The sequence below is a fragment of the Mobula hypostoma genome, chromosome 6 (assembly GCF_963921235.1).
Source record: "Mobula hypostoma chromosome 6, sMobHyp1.1, whole genome shotgun sequence".
Classification (NCBI taxonomy): Eukaryota; Metazoa; Chordata; class Chondrichthyes; order Myliobatiformes; family Myliobatidae; genus Mobula; species Mobula hypostoma.
In genome coordinates this window covers 41,661,880-41,683,732 of record NC_086102.1, presented here as the reverse complement: position 1 = coordinate 41,683,732, position 21,853 = coordinate 41,661,880, and the positions used below count along the sequence as shown (strand labels likewise).

At 41.4% G+C, this 21,853-nt stretch overlaps 1 protein-coding gene across 7 annotated transcripts in view; it reads left to right on the top strand.

Moving 5' to 3' along the window:
* tmem39a (transmembrane protein 39A) overlaps positions 1-21,853 on the top strand; it is a 60,845-nt gene that overhangs the window by 27,792 nt on the left and 11,200 nt on the right. For all 7 annotated transcript variants that reach the window (XM_063050669.1, XM_063050668.1, XM_063050671.1 and 4 more), the window contains one exon: positions 17,960-18,287. In XM_063050669.1, coding sequence (XP_062906739.1) covers positions 17,960-18,287 — 328 coding nt within the window. The remainder of the gene's footprint in view (positions 1-17,959; positions 18,288-21,853) is intronic.

Here is a 21,853-nt window from a genome sequence, read left to right as displayed (position 1 = left end):
TCATGGTGAATGTGGAACTCGCTGAGGTGTGGGCGAAGGGGGACAAAGGTAAGACCCTTACTGAGGACAGAGCGCTCAGAGGGGAGGGTTGGGGTGAGAGGAAAAAGGAGCCTCCGAGGGCCCAGGAGTAGATGATGGAATGTGAGGGAGAGGGGGTTGCAGAGTGGTGGTCGGGGGAGGAGAGACGGGAGTCACAATAGCAGCACGTGAAGACCCGGCCTGGAGTTCAAGGCTGGAGTCATGAGAGCTGGGATCAGAGTGGGGAGGAGGGAAGCTGGTGTTGTCACTGGAGAGGGGAGGGTTAAGAGAAAGATGGAGCCTCTGAGGGCTTATTTCTGTCTATCTCTGGAGACAGCTTATCTACTGATGTCTACTATAAGACTACTGACTCTCACAGCTACCTGGACTATTCCTCTTCTCATACCGTCTCTTGCAAAAATGCCATCCCCTTCTTGCAATTCCTCCGTCTCCACCGCATCTGTTCTCAGGATGAGGCTTTTCATTCCAGGACGAAGGAGATGTCCTCCTTTTTTAAAGAAAGGGGCTTCCCTTCTTCCACCATCAACTCTGCTCTCAAACGCATCTCTCCCATTTCACGCATATCTGCTCTCACCTCATCCTCCTGCCACCCCACTAGGAATAGGTTTCCCCTGGTCCTCACCTACCACCCCACCAGCCTCCGTGTCCAACATATAATTTTCCGTAACTTCCGTCACCTCCAACAGGATCCCACCACTAAGCACATCTTACTTTCCCTCCCTCCCCACCCCCTGCTTTTCGCAGGGATCTCTCCCTACGCGATTCCCTTGTCCATTCGTTTCCCCCCCCCCCATCCCTTCCCATCAATCTCCCTCCCAGCACTTATCCTTGTAAGCGGAACAAGTGCTACACATGCCGTACACTTCCCCCCTCACCACCATTCAGGGTCCCAGACAGTCCTTCCAGGTGAGGCGATACTTCACCTGTGAGTCGGCTGGGGTGATATACTGCATCCGGTGCTCCCGATACGGCCTTCTATATATTGGTGAGACCTGACACAGGCTGGGAGACCATTTCACTGAACACCTACGCTCTGTCCGCCAGAGAAAGCAGGATCTCCCAGTGGCCACACATTTTAATTCCATGTCCAATTCCCATTCTGATATGTTTATCCATGGGCTCCTCTACTGTCAAGATGAAGCCACACTCAGGTTGGAGGAACAACACCGTCTGGGTAGCCTCCAACTTGATGGCATGAACATTGACTTCTCTAACTTCCGTTAATACCCCTCCTCCCCCTCGTACCCCATCCGTTATTTATTTATCTTTTATTATTATATATTTTTTCTCTCTCTCCTTTTTCTCCCTCTGTCCCTCTCACTATACTCTTTGCCCATCCTCTGGGCTCCCCCCCCCCACTTTCTTTCTCCCTAGGCCTCCCGTCTGTCCCATGATCCTCTCATATCCCTTTTGCCAATCAACTTTCCAGCTCTTGGCTCCATCCCTCCCCCTCCTGTCTTCTATCATTTCGGATCTCCCCCTCCCCCTCCCACTTTCAAATCTCTTACTAGCTCTTCTTTCAGTTAGTCCTGACGAAGGGTCTCGGCCTGAAACGTCGACTGTACCTCTTCCTAGAGATGCTGCCTGGCCTGCTGCGTTCACCAGCAATTTTTATGTATGTTGCTTGAAATTCCAGCATCTGCAGACTTCCTCGTGTTTGCGATTGTAATAGAATTGTTGCTTTAATTTTCCAGGATTTTTTCTTAAATCAATTGTCTTGTGCAGGATGTGATAGTAGCTTGCATCATCTTGCATGTTACCACAGATTTTAAATTTGTTATTTCTTTTTGGTTTTTTTAATAGAGGCATGTTATGCCAATGCTTATCAATAAACAAGAATATTTTGTTTATTTGGCATTCAGATTATTTACCCATGTCCTGGACTAAACAAAACTTGTGGTCTGCCAGTCCTAGTTTCATATTTACACTATTCCAATAAGCTTCAGATTTTAACCTGGTGAGCATTAAGCCTGTGTGTTTAACAAATGTAAAACTGAAGCATTTGGAATGGTGATACTCAGTTAAATTGGATTCCAGGAGATACTAATGACAGGGGGGTAGAGAAAGATAGTAAAGGTGGAGTATCAATATATACTTGTGGTTCTGTATGTTTAGAATTGGAATTACTAAGAACTGGAGAGGTTTACAGATTGTTTTTAAAAAACCTTTATTATGCCACGTGTGCTTTGAATTTGACTTGCTGTGCTTAGAACAATATAGCACCTTTACCCACAATATTTTGCAGAACTCATTCAATTAGCAACCAAATACATAAGTGAATTGATCCCTTCAGCCTACACAATATCTTTATCCCTCCATTTTCTGCACATTTGTATACCCATCTAAGAGTTTCTTAAATACTGCTATTGTATTTGCTTTCACCACCACTACTGACAGTACATTCAAGACACCTAACACTTTTATAAGACCATAAGAAATAGGAGCAGAATTAGGCCATTTGGACCATCGAGTCTGCACCATTCAGTCATGGCTGATCCTTTTTGCCCCTCCTCAGCCCCACTCCCTGGCTTTCTCACCGTAACCTTTGATGCCATGTCCAATCAAGAATCTATCAATCTCCCCCTTAAATACACCCAATGACCTGGCCTCCACAGCTGCCGGTGCTAACAAATTCCACAGATTCACCACCCGCAGGCTAAAGAAATCTCTCCGCATCTCTGCATTAAATGGACGCCCCTCTATCTTGAGACTGCCGTCTTGTCCAAGACACCCCCACCATGGGATCTTTTCACATCCACTCTGTCAAGGCCTTTCAACATTCAAAAGGTTTCAATGAGATCCCCCTCATCCTTCTAAATTCCAGTGAGCATAGAGCCAGAGCTATCAAATGTTCCCTGTATGATAACCCTTTCATTCCCAGAATCATCCTTGCGTACCTCCTCTGAACCCTCTCCAATGCCAGCACATCTTTTCTAAGATGAGGAGCCTAAACTAGTTCACAATACCCAAGGTGAGGCCTCACCAGTTCCTTTTTTCTTTTCAAATCTTTTTATTATTATTATTGAAAATCAACAACAGAGAAAAATACATCAAAATAATCAAGATAACATATCCATATGTAAAGTAAGAGTTAAACTTTCAACCAGGCTGAACAGTATATCAATAATAATCAAAAAAACAAAGTATTAAAGCTTTTTTTTATGGAAAGAAGGAAAGAAAGAAAAAAAAGAACCCTTACTAACTAAAACAGAGAAAACCCCTAATAACTAAAAAAACAGGGTGGAAAAACCCATTTGGAGCACAAACCCGGAACTATGCGCCATACAAGCTTCCATTTAAAAAAAAGACATCAAACCGCCAACCAAATCCATATAACCAAGCATCAGAAAAGGACCATCTGTATTAACTCAAGTCAAGTGATAATAACGGGCAAAAGAACCCCACCTTTTCTCAAAGTCAAATTTAGGATCAAAAGTTCGACTTCTAATTTTTTCCAAACTAAGACATAACATCACCTGAGAGAGCCATTGTATCGAAGTGGGAGCAGAGGCATCTTTCCATTTTAATAAAATAGCCCTTCTCGCCAATAATGTGACAAATGCAATTACGTATTGGTCAGATATAGAAATACCGTGAATATGTTGAGGAATTATACCAAACAAAACTGTCAGTTTATTAGGTTGTAAATTGATTTTTAAAGCTTTAGAGATTGTAGAAAAAATAGATTTCCAAAATTGTTTCAATACAGAACACGACCAAAACAATGTAGCTATCTCAGTTTTGCATCTATCACACTGACTATTGTTACGTACCCCGTAACTGGGTTGCCAAACCAGCAGAAATGGATCACTCAGTTGGAGTCTGGAGTACTAGAACTAAGAAAGTTTTATTAAAGAAACAAGCAACACAGTAATCGAAAGGATAATAAATGCAACAATTCAACAATGATAACCACACATGTGCACAGAATTAAGATAACAGCATCAATCAAGCTCTACCGTTGTCTAGGGGTAAATGACCAATTTCAAAATGACTCAAAGTTCAGTTCGCAGTAATCGTTGCCATGGCGATGGACAAGGTGGGGGAAGAGAGACAGAGAGAACAACTCATCATTCAGCACAGCTTCACTCACAGACCAGCGAGATTGCTCACGAGCAACTTTTGGGCAGGTCCTTGGTGATGTCACCTGAGGTCACCGACTGTGACCCCTCCTCCAGATGCGGTCGATCCTCTGCAGTGAACCCGGCACCCAGGCAAGGGCGGACACACACCGGGTTCCCGCTGATCGTACCTTTCCACCCTGTGCGTTGTCCGGTACTTCTCACCACTCGTGAGAGGCGCACCGCTTCCAGGGTCTCGTTACCTCGGGTGGCGTGTGTGTCTGTCTTAGCGAACCTGTCCCTTTTTATCCCCCTGCTGGGGTATCGCCTGTCCATCACTTCAAACAGTTCAGGGTTCAAAGGGGGGAGCCGCTCCAGACAGCTCTCTCTCCCACATCCCTTCATTACACATCTCCAGACGCTGCTCCATTGTTCCTTATCTCTCCTTCCCCTGAGGGCAGGTGGCAGACCAACTGCTGATGCCACTGATGCTAGCCCAGGCCAGCAAACATCTTAATTTTATGTGTATTCTCGTAACACTTTCCCCCCTTTAAGGATTTTTACCGGGAGGTAAAAATTACAAACATGACTACATTATCTGATACATACACAATATACATCTTTATCAGCTATTTGGCTAATACAGAGAATTTGAAGCTGTCAACACCTTGACAGACAGTCATCACATTTTCTGTTCCTTTTACACGTGTTATTAATAATCCCTTAGACCAGGCTCCAACTCAGCAAACTTCATAGTGGCCAAAAACACTGATGAATTGCGACCAATGTAACCTCTCATTTGATTTTGTCCCGGACCACAACAACAAGGGTCGTCCCATTCCGACTCAATTTTCTCTCGCAAGGGCTTAGTAGGAGGGGGACGGGTATTGACCGCAGAGTTATTGCAAAACTTCCTGCAGTACCCCACCATCTCCAAGAGCCTTCTGAGGGCCCTCTTGTCTGTTGGGGTTGGGAGGTCAGCGATAGCCTGCACTGCAGCTTGCATCACTGCCAGCTGCCCCTGTGTCACCACAATTCCCAGGTAAGTGACCTTCGTGTGGCCGAATTCATTTTTTTCAAGGTTCACTATCAAGCTGGCTTCAGACAGCCGTATTAAATTGCCAATACACACCTCTGTGTTCATCAGCCCTTTAGTCACTGAATTACTCGAAAAATATGGGTGTTGTTTGCTTGGCTGCCCTATTGTAACCACAATCACCCAACGTCCCAGTTCTTTGCATTTCCTCGGGACAATCAAACACATAGGTGCGAGTCGTTTAATTACTCCTTCGGGGATTAAGGGAGAGACCTTATCAGTAGACCTGGCCAAAAGAATAGCCTTCTCCCATCTGACCGATCCCATCCTAATCTTTTCAAAATGGTTTTTTTCTCTTAGCAGGGGGCCCCTAGCTTCATTGATTTCCACGCTAACACCGACTAGGTTTGTTAGCATATCAAAAGCCGGTGACCGTCTCAGTTCGCGTCGGTCATGATCAATAACATTTTTCCCCCTGGGCAGCCGGTAACTCTCTTTCATGATTCCACCAACTGTTTCCTCCAGCACCGCAAAATGTCCACCGGGGGGTACCTCGTGGGCCATGTTAAAAACCTCATCCCCATAACTCTTTTGCACCACCCCCCATTCCTCATCTGCGGGTACTGTACTTGATTTCCCTTTCTTCCTTAGCACTTCCTCCTCCGCACAATAGCTTGTCAAGGCTGTGTCAGAGAGAGCGGTCTCGGCAGAAACCATCAGCCCCTCGTCTCGCTCCTGCGTCTGCACAAATTCTTTCCTGGCTACTGCTACGTCCGTCCCAGCTCCCTCACTACCTCTTATCTCACTACACCCTGTCTTATACAAGGTTGGCAGAAATGCTTCAGCCAAATTCACCATCGCGGGCGGGGCCTCCATGCTGGCAGGCTGACCCGTCAATCTCACGACTGGGAACACGATTCCTCTGGCGATGTCATTACCGAGCAAGACTTCCACGTCTTTCATCGGTAATTCGGGCCTCACCCCGATCGTGACTAGTCCAGAGACCAGGTTGCTCTGTAAATGTATCTGGTGCAAAGGGACTGACTCTGTCCCTTCCCCAACACCTTTGACCTCTACCTCCCCAGTCTGGGTCTCTGAGCTAAACTCTAATACACTCTTCAGTATTAGTGACTGACACGCTCCCGTGTCTCTCCAGATCCGCACTGGAACTGGTTTTAACCTCTCCTTCACTGACACCAGTCCGGCCGAGATAAACCTCTCGCGCCCTTCCTGGACTTTTTCAGACCTGTCCTTCCCTAGCGGTTCGCTTAACAGCTCAATACAGCCATTCAAAATTTCCGCTTTTCCTTTCCCCGTCTCCTTCCTTGGGGCAAAGCACCTGGACGCAAAGTGTCCGACTTTCCCACAATTATAACAGACGACCCCAGGAGACTTCCTACCAGACTGCTCCCGGTCTACCTTATCCTTTTCACTAGTCCCCGGCTTACTTTCTGACTTTTCCGGCGGACTCTCCCCGCCGTCCTGACTACCCTTCTGGTAGCCTTTACTCGGGGCAACCTTCATTTTATGCGTCAACGCATACTCATCCGCTAACTTAGCAGTTGCGGCTAAAGTGGCTGCCTCTTTCTCATCGAGGTAGGGTCTCATACCCTCAGGGACACAACCTTTAAACTGCTCAATCAGAATCAGTTGCAGCAGTCTGTCATAATCCCCCTCTACCCCTTTCGAGGCGCACCAACGCTCACAATATGTTTGCATCTCACGAGCAAACTCCAAATACGTGCGGTCCCACCGCTTCCTCGCATTCCGGAACCTCTGCCGGTATGCCTCCGGGACCAACTCATAAATCCTGAGGATGGCCTCCTTCACCACCTCATACTTCTGGGCATCTTCCGCGGATAAAGCGGAGTAAGCTTGTTGGGCCTTCCCTTTCAGTACACTCTGAAGTAAAACAACCCACTTATCCCTCGGCCAGTCCTGACTTATAGCTACTTTTTCGAAGTGGAGAAAGTACCGATCCACATCGGTATCGTCAAATGGGGGAACCAGCCTAACCTCCTGGGTCGCCCGGAACCCTCCACCTTGGTTCGGCACGAGCCCCTGCTCGGCCCTTATCTTTAACTTCTCCAGCTCAAATTCCCTTTCCCTCTGTTTCTCCTCTCTCTCCAACTGTCTGTCCCTCTCTCTCTCTTCTCTCTCCAACTGTCTTTCTCTCTCTTGCCTTTCTACCTCTTTCTCTCTCTCTCGCCTTTCTAACTCTTTCTCTCTCTCCCGCCTTTCTAACTCTCTCTCCTGCCTTTCTAACTGCTTCTCTTCGTGTTCTAACTGCCGTACCCGGAACTCGTGCTCGAGTCTCAGTTTTTCAAGCTGTACCTGTACCGCGTCTCCAGCAGGTTTTTCAATAGACACCTCCCCCAGCTCACCTTGGGGAAACACACCTTTAGATACATAGTGCTCTACAATAGCTCTGTGTATCTCCTCTCTCCTCATTGTCGACTTCACCTTAGCAAGATTCACCCGTTTGGCCACAGCTATCAATTCCGATTTCCTGGCATCCTCTAATGCCTCCAAGGTCGGCGCCTTTATAAATTCCTCAACCTCCATTTCTGCTGTTTGTCTTTTCTTTCTTTCGGGAATTTTAACCCAATCAATTTACTCCGTCCCAAATTTAGCGTTCAAAATCGCGGACGAGAACCCCACTTATGTTACGTACCCCGTAACTGGGTTGCCAAACCAGCAGAAATGGATCACTCAGTTGGAGTCTGGAGTACTAGAACTAAGAAAGTTTTATTAAAGAAACAAGCAACACAGTAATCGAAAGGATAATAAATGCAACAATTCAACAATGATAACCACACATGTGCACAGAATTAAGATAACAGCATCAATCAAGCTCTACCGTTGTCTAGGGGTAAATGACCAATTTCAAAATGACTCAAAGTTCAGTTCGCAGTAATCGTTGCCATGGCGATGGACAAGGTGGGGGAAGAGAGACAGAGAGAACAACTCATCATTCAGCACAGCTTCACTCACAGACCAGCGAGATTGCTCACGAGCAACTTTTGGGCGGGTCCCTGGTGATGTCACCTGAGGTCACCGACTGTGACCCCTCCTCCAGATGCGGTCGATCCTCTGCAGTGAACCCGGCACCCAGGCAAGGGCGGACACACACCGGGTTCCCGCTGATCGTACCTTTCCACCCTGTGCGTTGTCCGGTACTTCTCACCACTCGTGAGAGGCGCACCGCTTCCAGGGTCTCGTTACCTCGGGTGGCGTGTGTGTCTGTCTTAGCGAACCTGTCCCTTTTTATCCCCCTGCTGGGGTATCGCCTGTCCATCACTTCAAACAGTTCAGGGTTCAAAGGGGGGAGCCGCTCCAGACAGCTCTCTCTCCCACATCCCTTCATTACACATCTCCAGACGCTGCTCCATTGTTCCTTATCTCTCCTTCCCCTGAGGGCAGGTGGCAGACCAACTGCTGATGCCACTGATGCTAGCCCAGGCCAGCAAACATCTTAATTTTATGTGTATTCTCGTAACACTATTTACATTAGGAAATATTTTAGACAATCTCTCCTTCGTCAAATAATAACGATGTACAATTTTAAATTGAATTAGAGAATGACTGGCACAAATCGAAGAAGAGTTAACCAGCTTCAAAATTTGCAACCAATCCTCTGTTATCAAGGTCATGTTAAGCTCTCTTTCCCAATCTTGCTTAATCTTAAGTAAAGGATAGTTATCTTGTTGTAATAGTAAATTATAAATTTTCCCAAATAAAACCTTCCACTAAAGGGTTCATTTTTAAAATAATGTCTAACAGGTCAGAGTCTTGTATATATGGAAAATTACTTAAATATTCTTGTAAGAAATGTCTGACCTGAAGATATTGCAAAAAATGTGAATATGAGAGAGAGTATTTAGTTACTAATTTCTCAAAGGACATCAATCGACCTTCTTGAAACAAGTCCATAAAGGAAAAAATTCCCTTATTCCTCCAAAGAGAAAAGGTAGGATCACTAAGTGAAGGTTTAAATAAATAGTTCCGATAAATTAAATTAAATTAAAAAGGTTAAATTTTTTAAGATTAAAAAACTTACGAAACTGGTACCAAATTCGTAATGATTGATTAATCATAGGATTTATATTTAGAATAGAAATTTTGGCTAATTGTACAGGTAAAGAAGCTTCTAATAACGAAGTTATATGAAATTATTTCACTATTTTCAATTCCAAATCAACCCAAGATGGTCGTTCCTTTTTATCGGTCCAATATAACCAAGAACACGCATAACGTATATTAACTGCCCAATAGTACATTCTTAAATTAGGCAAAGTAAGACCTCCATCCTTTTTTAATTTTTGTAAATGACGGTTTCCAATTCTTGGTCTTTTATTATTCCAAACAAAAGAGGAAATAATAGAGTCAACCTGATCAAAAAACTTCTTAGTTAGAAAAATAGGAATGTTTTGAAATACATATAAAAAATTTTGGTAAAATCATCATTTTAACTGCATGAATTCGACCTACTAACAAAGGTGTAAGTGGATTCCATCTAGAAAAAAATTGCTTCATAAAATCCACTAAGGGAACTAAATTAGCTCTATAAAGGTCTCCGTAATTTTTAGTGATGATAATACGTAAATATTTAGAAGAATCCGTAACTTTTAGAGGAATGTTATCATATATAGAAGCGGAATCATTTAAAGGAAATAATTCACTTTTATGCAGATTTAATTTATATCCTGAAAACAATTCAAATTCATTTAATAATTTCAATAAGCTAGGAATAGATTCTTCGGGATTCGAAACATAAACCAAAAGATCATCCGCATAAAGGGAGATCTTATGAATAGTCCCATTTATAGAAATTCCTTGAATATTTTTAGCTTCACGAAGTGCAATAGCCAAGGGTTCCAATATCCAGTTAAATAACAGAGGACTTAATGGACATTCTTGTCTCGTACCCCGGGAAAGTTGGAAAAGGGGGGATCTACAGTTATTAGTGATAACAGTGGCAATAGGGCTTTTATATATCAATCTAATCCATTTATTAAAATTAGTACCAAAGCTAAATTTCTCTAGAACTTTAAATAGATATTTCCATTCAACTCTATCAAATGCCTTTTCAGCATCTAGAGAAACAACACATTGGGGAGTCTTAGAGAGGGATGAGTGTATAATACTTAACAACCTCCAAGTATTAGAAGAAGAATAACGGCCTTTTATAAAACCCGTTTGATCCTGAGAAATAATTGTAGCCAGTATATTCTCCAGCCGATTAGCCATTATTTTTGAAAGAATTTTGGCATCCACATTTAATAATGAAATAGGTCTATATGAAGCACAATCAGTAGGGTCTTTATCTTTCTTAAGAATTAAAGAAATAGAAGCTTCATAAAACGTGGAAGGTAACTCTCCTAACAGAAAAGACTCTTTAAGCATTTCCAACATATAAGGAGTAAGCAAATGTATTTTATAAACTCCTACAATAAAACCATCCAATCCAGGAGCTTTACCAGATTGCATTGAAAGAATAGCTTTCTGAATTTCTCTTTCAGTAAAAGGAGCATCAAGAATTTGCTGATCTTGAACAGATATTCTAGGAAAATCAATCTTTTGTAAAAAGGCATACATATTAGAATGGTCAGCTGGAAACTGAGATTTATAGAGTTCACTGTAATAGTCTTGAAAAATATTATTAATATCTTCATAATTACAAGCTAAACTACCATCTCCTTTACGAATTTTTAAAATTTGTCTTTTAGTTCTAACTGCTGTAAGTTGAGATGCTAATAGCTTGTTACTTTTATCTCCAAACATATAAAATTGACTTTTTAATTTAAGCAAATTTGTTTCAATAGGATAAGTTAATAGTAAATTATATTGTGATTGAAGTTCAACCCTTTGTTTTAATAAATCAACATTAGGAGAAACTGCATAACTATTATCCAGATCTTTAATTAGTTTGGAAATTCGATCTAACTCTACTTTTGTCTGTTTCTTAAGTTTAGGCAAATAAGATATTATCTGACCTCGCAAATATGCTTTGAGTGTATCCCATATAATCAATTTCAAAACATCTCCTGTATTATTAAAAAGAAAGAAATCTTTTATCTGAATCTCTATAAATTTAAGAGACTGAACTTTGTAATAAACTTTCTGGAATGCGCCAAGGCAAGTTTACATTACTAACATCATTTAACTCAAAAGTTAAGCTTAAAGGCGCATGGTCCAAGACTGCAATAGCATCATATTCACATTTCTGGACTTTGGACAAAAATCGGAAATCAGCTATAAAATAATCAATTCTTGAATATTTATTATGAGCATGCGAATAAAAAGAATAATCTCTGTCATTAGGATGTAAATTTCTCCAGATATCTATCAAACCATAATCAGTTAAAAAGGAATTAATAAGTGTTGCCGAACGACTCGGAAGCTGCTGATTGGTTGAACTTTTGTCAATCAAATGGTTTAAACAACAGTTGAAGTCACCTCCCATTAGCAGCATATATTCACTTAAGTCTGGTAATAAACCAAATACGTTTTTAAAAAAGGAAGGATCATCTACATTAGGTCCATATAGATTAACCAGGACAATTTTTCTATTACAAATTGTTCCTTTAATAATTAAAAATCTACCATTATTATCTGAGACGATATCTTCTTGAATAAATAGAATATTAGATTTAATAAAAATAGATACTCCCTTTGTTTTATTTTGACAAGTAGCATGGTATTGAAGGCCCTTCCATGTTTGAAAAAATCTATTTTGATCGCCCGTTCTGATAGGCATTTCTTGAACAAAAATTATATCGGGCTGGAATCGATTAATAATTTTATAAGTCTTTCTTCACTTAATAGGGTGATTCCAGCCACGTACATTCCAACTAATAATGTTTATCTGTTTAAGTACCATTGGATATTCTTAAACACAAAAATACACGCATACCATCGCGGGCTAATCAAAGATGGCAGTGATGAATATAACCAAATAGAGAATGCGCATGCTCCGGAACTCCATAATGGGAAAAAATACAATAAGTGTGTGTGAAAACAAACCCCCACAATAAACCCCAAAATGCAAAAATACCCCCAAACCTCCCACCATCCCCAAAGGTAGAAATAAGTCTATATAAGCTGTAAGCAAACTATCACTTAATTAATAAAGAAAAAGGAAAATAGAAACAGATAACCAAACCAGTTAACAATCTGTCCGCTGTATTAATTCACTCCGTATACTAAACAATCTTCAAAAAAAAGTCATTCTTTAGTCAAACCAAGAAGATCACCTCTTCTTTAAGTAATCCATTGATCAAAGGATATCTTCAGCATACCGAAATCTTCAAAGCCTGTTTTCTTTCAGAAAATTATTCAGAAACTCTAATATCCTTCATACATCGGCCGATTCCATAATAGAGTTGACAAAATCCGATGTCGCTTGGGGATCCAAGAAGAGACGAGGAGTAGAACCTTTTGGAAATAATTTTAATCTCGCTGGTTATCTCAGGGATGGAAAGAGTCTTTTTTTCATGAGCGATCTTCTTGACAGATATGAATTTGATCCGTTGTTCCATAACTTCCCGTGGATAATCTTCATAAAAACAGATCTCGGAACCATTAAATTTTAAAACTTTCTGTTTTCTTGCACATTTTATGATTTGGTCTTTAACTTTAAAGCGAAGAAAGTTGACTAAAATTGGTTGAGCTTTATCTGACGAAGTGAAAATTCTGTGAGCTCTTTCAATCTCGGGAGGCTGAGATAGAATATCCGGGAACAGAGATTGAAACAGATTGGTAAAATAATCCAATAAATTCCCGGGCTCAGAGCCTTCCTGAAGACCCAGAATACGAATGTTATTTCGATGAGTCTTTGCCTCTAAATTGACAATTTTGTGTTGAGCCTGTTCCAATCGGGTTGAAATATCCGCAATCTGACGTTTCGATTCTTTAAACTCAGTATTCAAGGAAAGAATATTTTCCTCAATAGTCTGTAAACTCTGTCGGAACGACTTCAACTTAAAAGTGTTATTATCCATTTTGTTATCGAGACCCATCAACGTACGTTCCAAACACTCAGCCCAGACAGGCATATCCTCTGATTTTTCTTTTGAAGTTTTTCCCTTTCCATTGCTGGGTTCAAAAGGCTATTTTCCACGTCTTAAAGGATATGACATAATGACCACTATTTCCCTCTAAGATCCAAGAAATAAAAGTTGAATAATTCAAGGTTTAGACTGGGGAAAAGGAGGAATTAAAGGCAGCCACTGAATTTATGTGTTACTCCATTGAGCTACAGGCGGAAGTCCCACCAGTTCCTTATGAAGTCTCACCATCACATCCCTGTTCTTGCATTCTAGACCTCTTGAAATGAATGCTAGCATTGCATTTGCCTTCCTCACCACCGACTTGACTTGCAGGTTAGCCTTTTGGGTGTTCTGCACAAAGACTCCCAAGTCTCTTTGCATCTCAGATTTTTGGATTTTCTCCCCATTTAGAAAATAGTCTGCACATTTAGTTCTACTACCAAAGTGCACGACCATGTATTTTCCAACATTGTATTTCATTTGCTACTTTTTTGCCCATTCTCCTAGTCCAAGTCCTTCTGCAGCCTACCTGTTTCCTCAACACTACCTGCCCCTTCACCAATCTTCCTATCATCTGCAAACTTGGCAACAAAGCCATCTATTCCATCATCTAAATCATTGATATACAGCATAACAAGAAGCAGTCCCAACATTGACCCCTGCGGAACACCATTAGTCACTGGCAGCCAAACAGAAAAGGATCCCCTTATTCCCACTTGCTGCCTTCTACCAATTAGCGAACACTCTAACCATGCCAGAAACTTTCCTGTCATACCATGGGCTCTTAACTTGGTTAGCAGCCTCATGTGTGGCACCTTGTCAAAGGCCTTCTGGAAGTCCAAATATATATCCACCGTATCCCCTTTATCTATCGTACTTGTAATCCCCTCAAAGAATTCAAACAGGTTCGTCAGGCAAGATTTTTCCCTGAAGGAAACCATGTTGACTTTGTCCTGTGTCACCAAGTACTCCATATCCTCATTCTTAACAAACGGCTTCAACAACTTCCCAACCACGGAGGTCAGGCTAACTGGTCTATAATTTCCATTCTGCTGTTTGTTTCCCTTCTGAAAGAGTGGAGTGACATTTGTAATTTTCCAGTCCTCTGTCACCATGCCTGAGTCCAATGAATTTTGAAAGATCATTACTAATGCCTCCACAGTTTCTACTGCTGCCTCGTTCAGAAGCCTAGTGTACAGTTCATCTGGTCCAGGTGACTTGTGTACCCTTAGCACTTAGTAACTGCACTCACTTCTCTTCCCTCATACCCTTCAACATCTGGCACACACCTAATGTCTTCCACAGTGAAAACTGATGCAAAACACACATTTAGTTCATCTGCCATCTCCTTGCTCCCTGCTGTTATTTCTCTGGCTTCATTTTCTAGCGGTCTTATATCCACTCTCATCTCTTATTTTTTACATACTTGAAAAAGCCTTTACTATCCACTTCTATATTGTTTGGTAGCTTGCTTTCATATTTCATCATTTCCCTCCTAATGATTCTTTTAGTTGCTCTCTGTAGGCTTTTAAAAGCTTCCCAATCCTTTATCTTCCTTTTAATTTTTGCTTTGTTGTATGTCCCCTTTTTTGCTTTTACGTTAGCATTGACTTCCCTTGTCAGCCACGATTGTACTAGTTTGCCATTTGAGTATTTCTTAGATTTTGGAATACATCTGTTGTGCATCTTCCTCATTTTCTCATGCCATTGCTGCTCTGCTGTCATCCCAGCCAGCACCACTTTTCAATTTTCTTTGACCAACTTCTCTGAAATACTGCTATGTCAGATTTTACTTTCTCCCTACCACATTTCAAGTTGAATTCAATCATATTGTGATCGCTGCCTCAAAAGGCTTCTTTTACCTTAAGTTTCCTCATCACCTCCAGTTCATTATATAAAACTCAATCCAGTATAGCTGATCCCCTAGAAGGCTCAAGGACAAACGGCTCTTAAAAAGTCATTTTGTAGGCATTCAACAAACTCACTCTCTTGAGGTCCATTACTAACCTGATTTTCCCCAGTCAACCTGCATGTTGAAATCTCCTATGACTATCATAACATTACCCTTTTGGCACACTTTTTCCATTTCCCATTGTAATCTGTGGTCCACATTCCAGCTACTGTTGGGAGGCCTGTATATAACTGCTGTTAGAGTCCTTTTACCCTAGCAGTTTTGTAACTGAACCACAAGGATTCAATATCTTCAAGTCCTATATCACATTTTTCATTACCAGCAGAGCCACGCCAACCCCTCTACCTACCTTCCTATCCCTCCGATACAACATGTAATCTTGGATGTTCAGCTCCCAACTACAACCATCCTTCAGCCACGATTCAGTGATGGCCACAACATCATACCTGACCATCTGTAATAGTGCAACAAGATCATTCACCTTATTTCTTATACTCCGTGCATTGAGATATGACACTTTGAGTACTGTACTTGCTATCCTTTTTTGATTCTGCATCCCTAATGCACTGATACTTACCATACTGGCTGCAATTTTGTCCTATCATCTGCCTGGCCTTCCTGACAGTCTGACTGCAAGCTATCTTTGCTTTTTTACCATCCATCCTCTGCTGAGTCACTTCACTCTGGTTTCCATCCCCCTACCAAATTAGCTTAAACCCTCCCCAACAGCTTTAACAAACCTGCCCATGAGAATATTGGTCTCCCTCAGGTTCAGGTGCAACACAACACTTTTATACAAGACATACCTCCCCCAAAAGAGATCCCAATGATCCAAGAACCCAGAGACCTGCCCCTTCACCAGCTTCTCAGCCACGCATTAATCTGCCAGATCATCCTGTTTCTAACCTCACTAGCTAATGGCACAGGTAGCAATCCAGAAATTACTATCCTGAAGGTCCTGCTTCTCAGTTTTCTGCCTAGCTCTCTCAATTCTCTTTTCAGGGCCTCTTTGCTTTTCCTTCCAATATTATTGGTACCAATATGCACCAAGACATCTGGCTGCTTCCCCTCCCTCTCCAATTATACCACCCATCTCCTCGAACTTGCAGCCTCTTACCTTGAAATAAATGCCTTTTAATATTAGGTATTTCAACCATGGGAGAAAGATAGCTGTCTAACTATGCTTCTCATAATCTTATAAACTTCTGCCATGTCTCCCCTCAGCTTCACCACTCCAGAGAACACAATCTAAGTTTATTTAACCTCTCAAATAACACATGCCTTCTAATTGAGGAAGAATCCTGGTAAATCTCTTGTATATCTTCACCAACGCCTCCATTTCCTTGTTGAATATAGATACAAGTTTATTAGTAACTTGCCATGGGGAGAGAAAACATTTCAGGGTCGGAAGTGAGCCAAAAAATGCAAAGCTTTGATGCAACCTTGGAGGGATGATCAACTTAACCTATAGGAGTCATTTTTATTGCTGCTACTGATGCCTATTGTTACATGTGTCCAAGCCTACCACAGTTCTTGTATTAGATTTGCCTTGCTTTATAGACATGCCTTTCTTCTGCTTTTCTTCATATGCTTAAGTGATTTATATCAGCTTCCTCCTTGATGAACTTCTTTCCTCTTTCCTCATATTTGTTCTTATTGGGGTATAGATTCTCCAGAATTTCTGGATGGGTCCTAATGAATATCTTAAGGGATATTGTATCGTCCCTCCCTCCCTGAAATTCTTCTCAGCCCTCTGTTTATGTTTTGTTGACTCATTCATAGCTTCTCCATTTTTGAGTGACACCCAGTTATTTTGTTTTGGACGGTCTGAAATGACTGTCTTAAATTTTGATATCCGTAATTGTTAATTTGTCCAGCAGCTTGTGTGCCCATGCTCTGCTCTGGACTTTTGCATGCTACCTCTCCATATTTCATAACAGTATTTTGCTCTTACCAGTGTGCGTGATCACTCAAGCCAAGCATGATGTTCTGCTAAGGGGTTGTCTATTGGTGGGTCCTCAGGTGGCTATAGAGGCTGGTCCGGGATGCACATATTTTGGAGCCCGGAATGTTAGGATGGATATCCTTAATGGAAAAAGCCTGTGTGTGACTTTGATTAATGTGAGGAGGCTGATGCACGGGGTCATGGTCTAGTGGTATGGAATGCAAGACGACTGGAGACCCTTCACTACTGCAGCCTTCCTCTGCCGTTTTGATGTGTCATCATCTTCCGCCAGCCAGTATGTCACATTACGGATATTTATTAGGTCTTTTAACTGCAAAATTCATTCTTTTCATATGCTCACAGTTCATAAATAATTAACTGTTTTTATCCCACTGCGGGTACTGGAATCTAAAATTAGAGGTCATGGTTTTAAGGTGAGAGGGAAAGGTTTTAAAGGGGATCTGAGGGGCAAGTATTCAGTAGGTGGTCTTTATATAGAATGAGTTGCCAGAGGAAGTGGTAGAAACAAGCACAGTCATGTTGAAAAAAAATCCTGGATAGAATTAGTCAATGTTATTCCTTGTTGTTGTCCATTATTCTTTCTGTATTTTAGATCTTTTTATGTATTTGTTTGTTTAATTTTGTATAAATTCATATAAAACATTCTCACATTTTAAAGGAGCAGCTTGAGTCTATCCTCTGACTTGCATTCATGTTCGCTGTTATCGCTGGAGCATTACTCTGATTTCATTCCCTACTACCTTTTGTTTGAGCTCATCCATTATTGCTGGGAACTTTGTTAATCCTCTGCTTGTAAATCTGTCTAGATCTGCCAGCATCATTGTTTAACACCGTTAAAATTATGTGTTTAACTGAATTCTCTCATTTTGCTGATTTGTTCATTTCTTTTTTCAGATTTGGTGTTTATGTGCCACTGTGTTGCTTCCACCAAGAAAATCGGATTCAACCATTACCAGCGGATTGTGGTTTTCTATTAAATGGCCAGCTAGAAACGGGTGTAATCAGGCCAAAGGACTTCTTCACGCTCCTCCGAGAGTCATTCAGAGAACAATTTAATAATCCAACTTCTATCCCTGCCCATACTTGCCCACTCTCCCCAGATCTTATTCGAAATGAGGTTGAATGTTTGAAAATAGATTTCAATAAAAGGATAAAAGAAGTCCTCTTCAATTCACTATTTAGTGCCTACTATGTAGCATTTTTGCCTCTTTGTTTTGTTAAGGTGAGTTCAGTCAAATTTTTCTATGGGTGTGATTTTTCTGTATTGGATATAACTGATGAAGAACATAGAATGGATATTTTTACATCATAAAAGGCAACAAACTTCCTTCCATGACTGGAAGTCTGAGTAACAGATACAATTTGTCTGGTACCATCTGTGGAGAAAGACCATAAGAAATTATGAAAATTCACTGGCCTGAAACATTCATTATGTTTCTCTCCATCTCTGATGTCTGATCTGTTGTGTATTCCCACTATTGTAAGTTTGTATTTGGATATGTCCACATATTGTATAACTTAGGGAGTGGTGAGGCTGAATTTAAAACCTGCTTTGTGCCTAAAGTCTTCCTTGTATTGCTTTTGCTGAACAGGCAATTGCAAAGCTGTTTACAGGCCCATTCCTTACATCCAATTAGATATTTTCCCTCCATTTTTTAATAAATTCTGCTTGTAAGTTATTGGAATCCATGCTTGGAAACTGTTATAGTCACAATGGAGAGGTTAAAGTGGTTGTGGCTGCTTTTGAGGTTCAATGAGAAAGTGCTGTTGTCAAATGTTATCAGCTTTATGAGGAAAATTTAAATTTACACGAGGTTGCAATGGTACTAAGTTTAGTATAAAATAGTATAGTTTTAAAAATCAGGTTCTTCTTTAACGTAAGTTAGCTAGATTCATTGTTTTTCTTTCAAACTCCCAAGTCCTCTGCCATGGGATTAGGCCAAAATTGCAAATGGTGTTCAATTTTTCTAGTAATTTTTGTTTTCCTTCTTTTCAAGTTGAATAGTGGATCAGATACCAAAGAGGTCTATTGTTTCATCCATGTCCTTTCTTTCAGCAAATATTGACATCCTGATTGTCCATGAAAAACAGCTGCATCTAATCTTCTGATTCATGTTTATGATTCCAATCCCTAACTCTTTCTGTCTGATCATTGTATTTCCAGTTCTGTCACATCGACAGTGATGAAATGCTTTGAGAGGTTGGTCATGACTAGACTGAACTCCTGCCTCAGCAAGGACCTGGACCCATTGCAATTTGCCTATCGCCACAGTAGGTCAACGGCAGACGCAATCACAATGGCTGTCCACACGGCTTTAGACCACCTGGACAACACAGACACCTACATCAGGCTGCTGTTCATCGACTATAGCTCAGCATTTAATACCATCATTCCCACAATCCTGATTGAGAAGTTGCAGGACCTGGGCCTCTGTACCTCCCTCTGCAATTGGATTCTCAACTTCTTAACCAGAAGACCACAATCTGTGCAGATTAGTGATAACATATCCTCCTCGTTGTCGATCAACACTGGCGCACCTGAGGGGTGTGTGCTTAACCCACTGCTCTACTCTTTGTATACACATGACTATGTGGCTAGGCATAGCTCAAATACCATCTATAAATTTGCTGATGATACAACCGTTGTTGGTAGAATCTCAGGTGATGACGAGAGGGCGTACAGCAGTGAGATATACCAACTAGTGGAGTGGTGTTGCAGCAACAACCTGGCACTCAACGTCAGTAAGATGAAAGAGCTGATTGTGGACTTCAGGAAGGGTAAGACGAAGGAACACATACCAACCCTCATAGAGGGATGAGAAGTGGAGAGAGTGAGAAGTTTCAACTTCAAGGATGTTAAGATCTCTGAGGATCTAACCTGGTCCTAACATATCGATGTAGTTATAAACAAGGCAAGATAGCGGCTATACTTTATTAGGAGTTTGAAGAGGTTTGGCATGTCAACAAATACACTCAAAAACTTCTATAGATGTACCATGGGGAGCATTCTGACAGGCTGCGTCACTGTCTGGTATAGAGGGGCTACTGCACAGGATGGAAAGAAGCTGTAGAAGATTGTAAATCTAGTCAGCTCATCTTGGGCACAAGCCTACAGAGTACCCAGGATATCTGTAGGGAGCGGTGTCTCAGAAAGGCAGCGTCCATTATTAAGGCCCTCCAGCACCCAGGACATGCCCTTTCCTCACTGTTACCATCAGGTAGGAGGTGCAGAAGCCTGAAGGCACACACTCAGCAATTCAGGAACAGCTTCTTCCCCTCTGCATTAGATTCCTAAATGGACATTGAAACTTTGGACACTACCTCACTTTTTTTTAAAATGTACAGTCTTTCTGTTTTTGCACGTTTTTTTAAATCTATTCAATATAACGTAATTGATTTACTTGTTTATTATTATTATTTTTTTTTCTTTCCCTGCTAGATTATGTATTGCATTGAACTACTGCTGCTAAGTTAACAAATTTCATGTCACATGCCTGTGATAATAAATCTGATTCTGGTTTTTGGCTCCCAACCCCAGCTACAACTCGGTCTGAAGCTACTTCAGCTATTTAAGACTAACGGGATTGGTTAATACAACTTGGAATCATGTCCATGGTTCAGCAACACCCTTTGTAGCCTGACAAGTTGTTCAGTAACATGTCAGACTTAAGATGAGTTCATTTCAAGCAGCTTATAAACAATATGTGTCGTGTCTCTGCCAATAAATCACTTTTTGAAGTTATAAGTGAGTTATATAACCTATATCAGTTTATACTATGATTAAGAATCAAGTTTAATATCACTGACATATGTCCTGAAATTTGTTAATGTGCAGCAGCAGTACTTAGCAATACATAATAATAAAAACTATAAATTATAATATGTATGTATTGTGTACAAATTAAATAAGCAGTGCAAAAAGACAGGGAAAAACAATACTGCTATAGTGTTCATGGGTTCATTGTCCATTCAGAAATCAGATGCTGGAGGGGAAGAAGCTGTTGCTGAAATGTCGAGTGTGTGTCTTCAGGCTCCTGTATGACATCCTTGATGGTAGCAGTGAGAAGAGGGCATGTCCTGGGTGATGGGGTCCTTAATGATGGATGCTACCTTTTTGAGGCAACACCTTCTGAAGGAGCCCATGATGGAGCTGGCGGAGTTTATAGCTTTTTCCAATCCTCTGCAGAATGCTCTCCACTGTACACTTGTATAAATTTGCTACTGTCTTTGGTAACATACCAATTCTCCTCAAACTCGCCATGACATGTAGTCACTGTTGTGCCTCCTTTGTAATTGCATCAATATGTTGGGCGTAGGATTGATCCTCAGAGATGTTGGCTCTCAGGAACTTATAAGTGCCCTTTCCACTTCTGATCCCTCGATAAGAACTTGACTTCCCCTTCCTGAAGTCCACAATTAATTCCTTGGTGGTACTGGATGTCGAGTACAAGGTTGGTGCTGTGATACCACTCAACCAGCTGATCTACCTCACTCCTGTCTGCCTCCTTGTCACCATCTGAAATTCTGCCAACTATAGTTGTGTCATTGCTAAATTTATAGATGGTATTTGACCTGTGCCTAGCCACACAGTCATGGGTGTAGAGAGGGTAGAGCAATGAGCTAAATACACATCCTTAAAGTGCGTCAGTGTTGATTGTCAGTGAGATGGAGATGTTATTTTGGATCGCACAGGTTGTGATCTCCCAGTGAGGAAATCAAGGATCCAGTTGCAGAGGGAGATACAGAGGACCAGGTTTTAGAGTTGGCCAATTGGAACTGAGGGAAAGA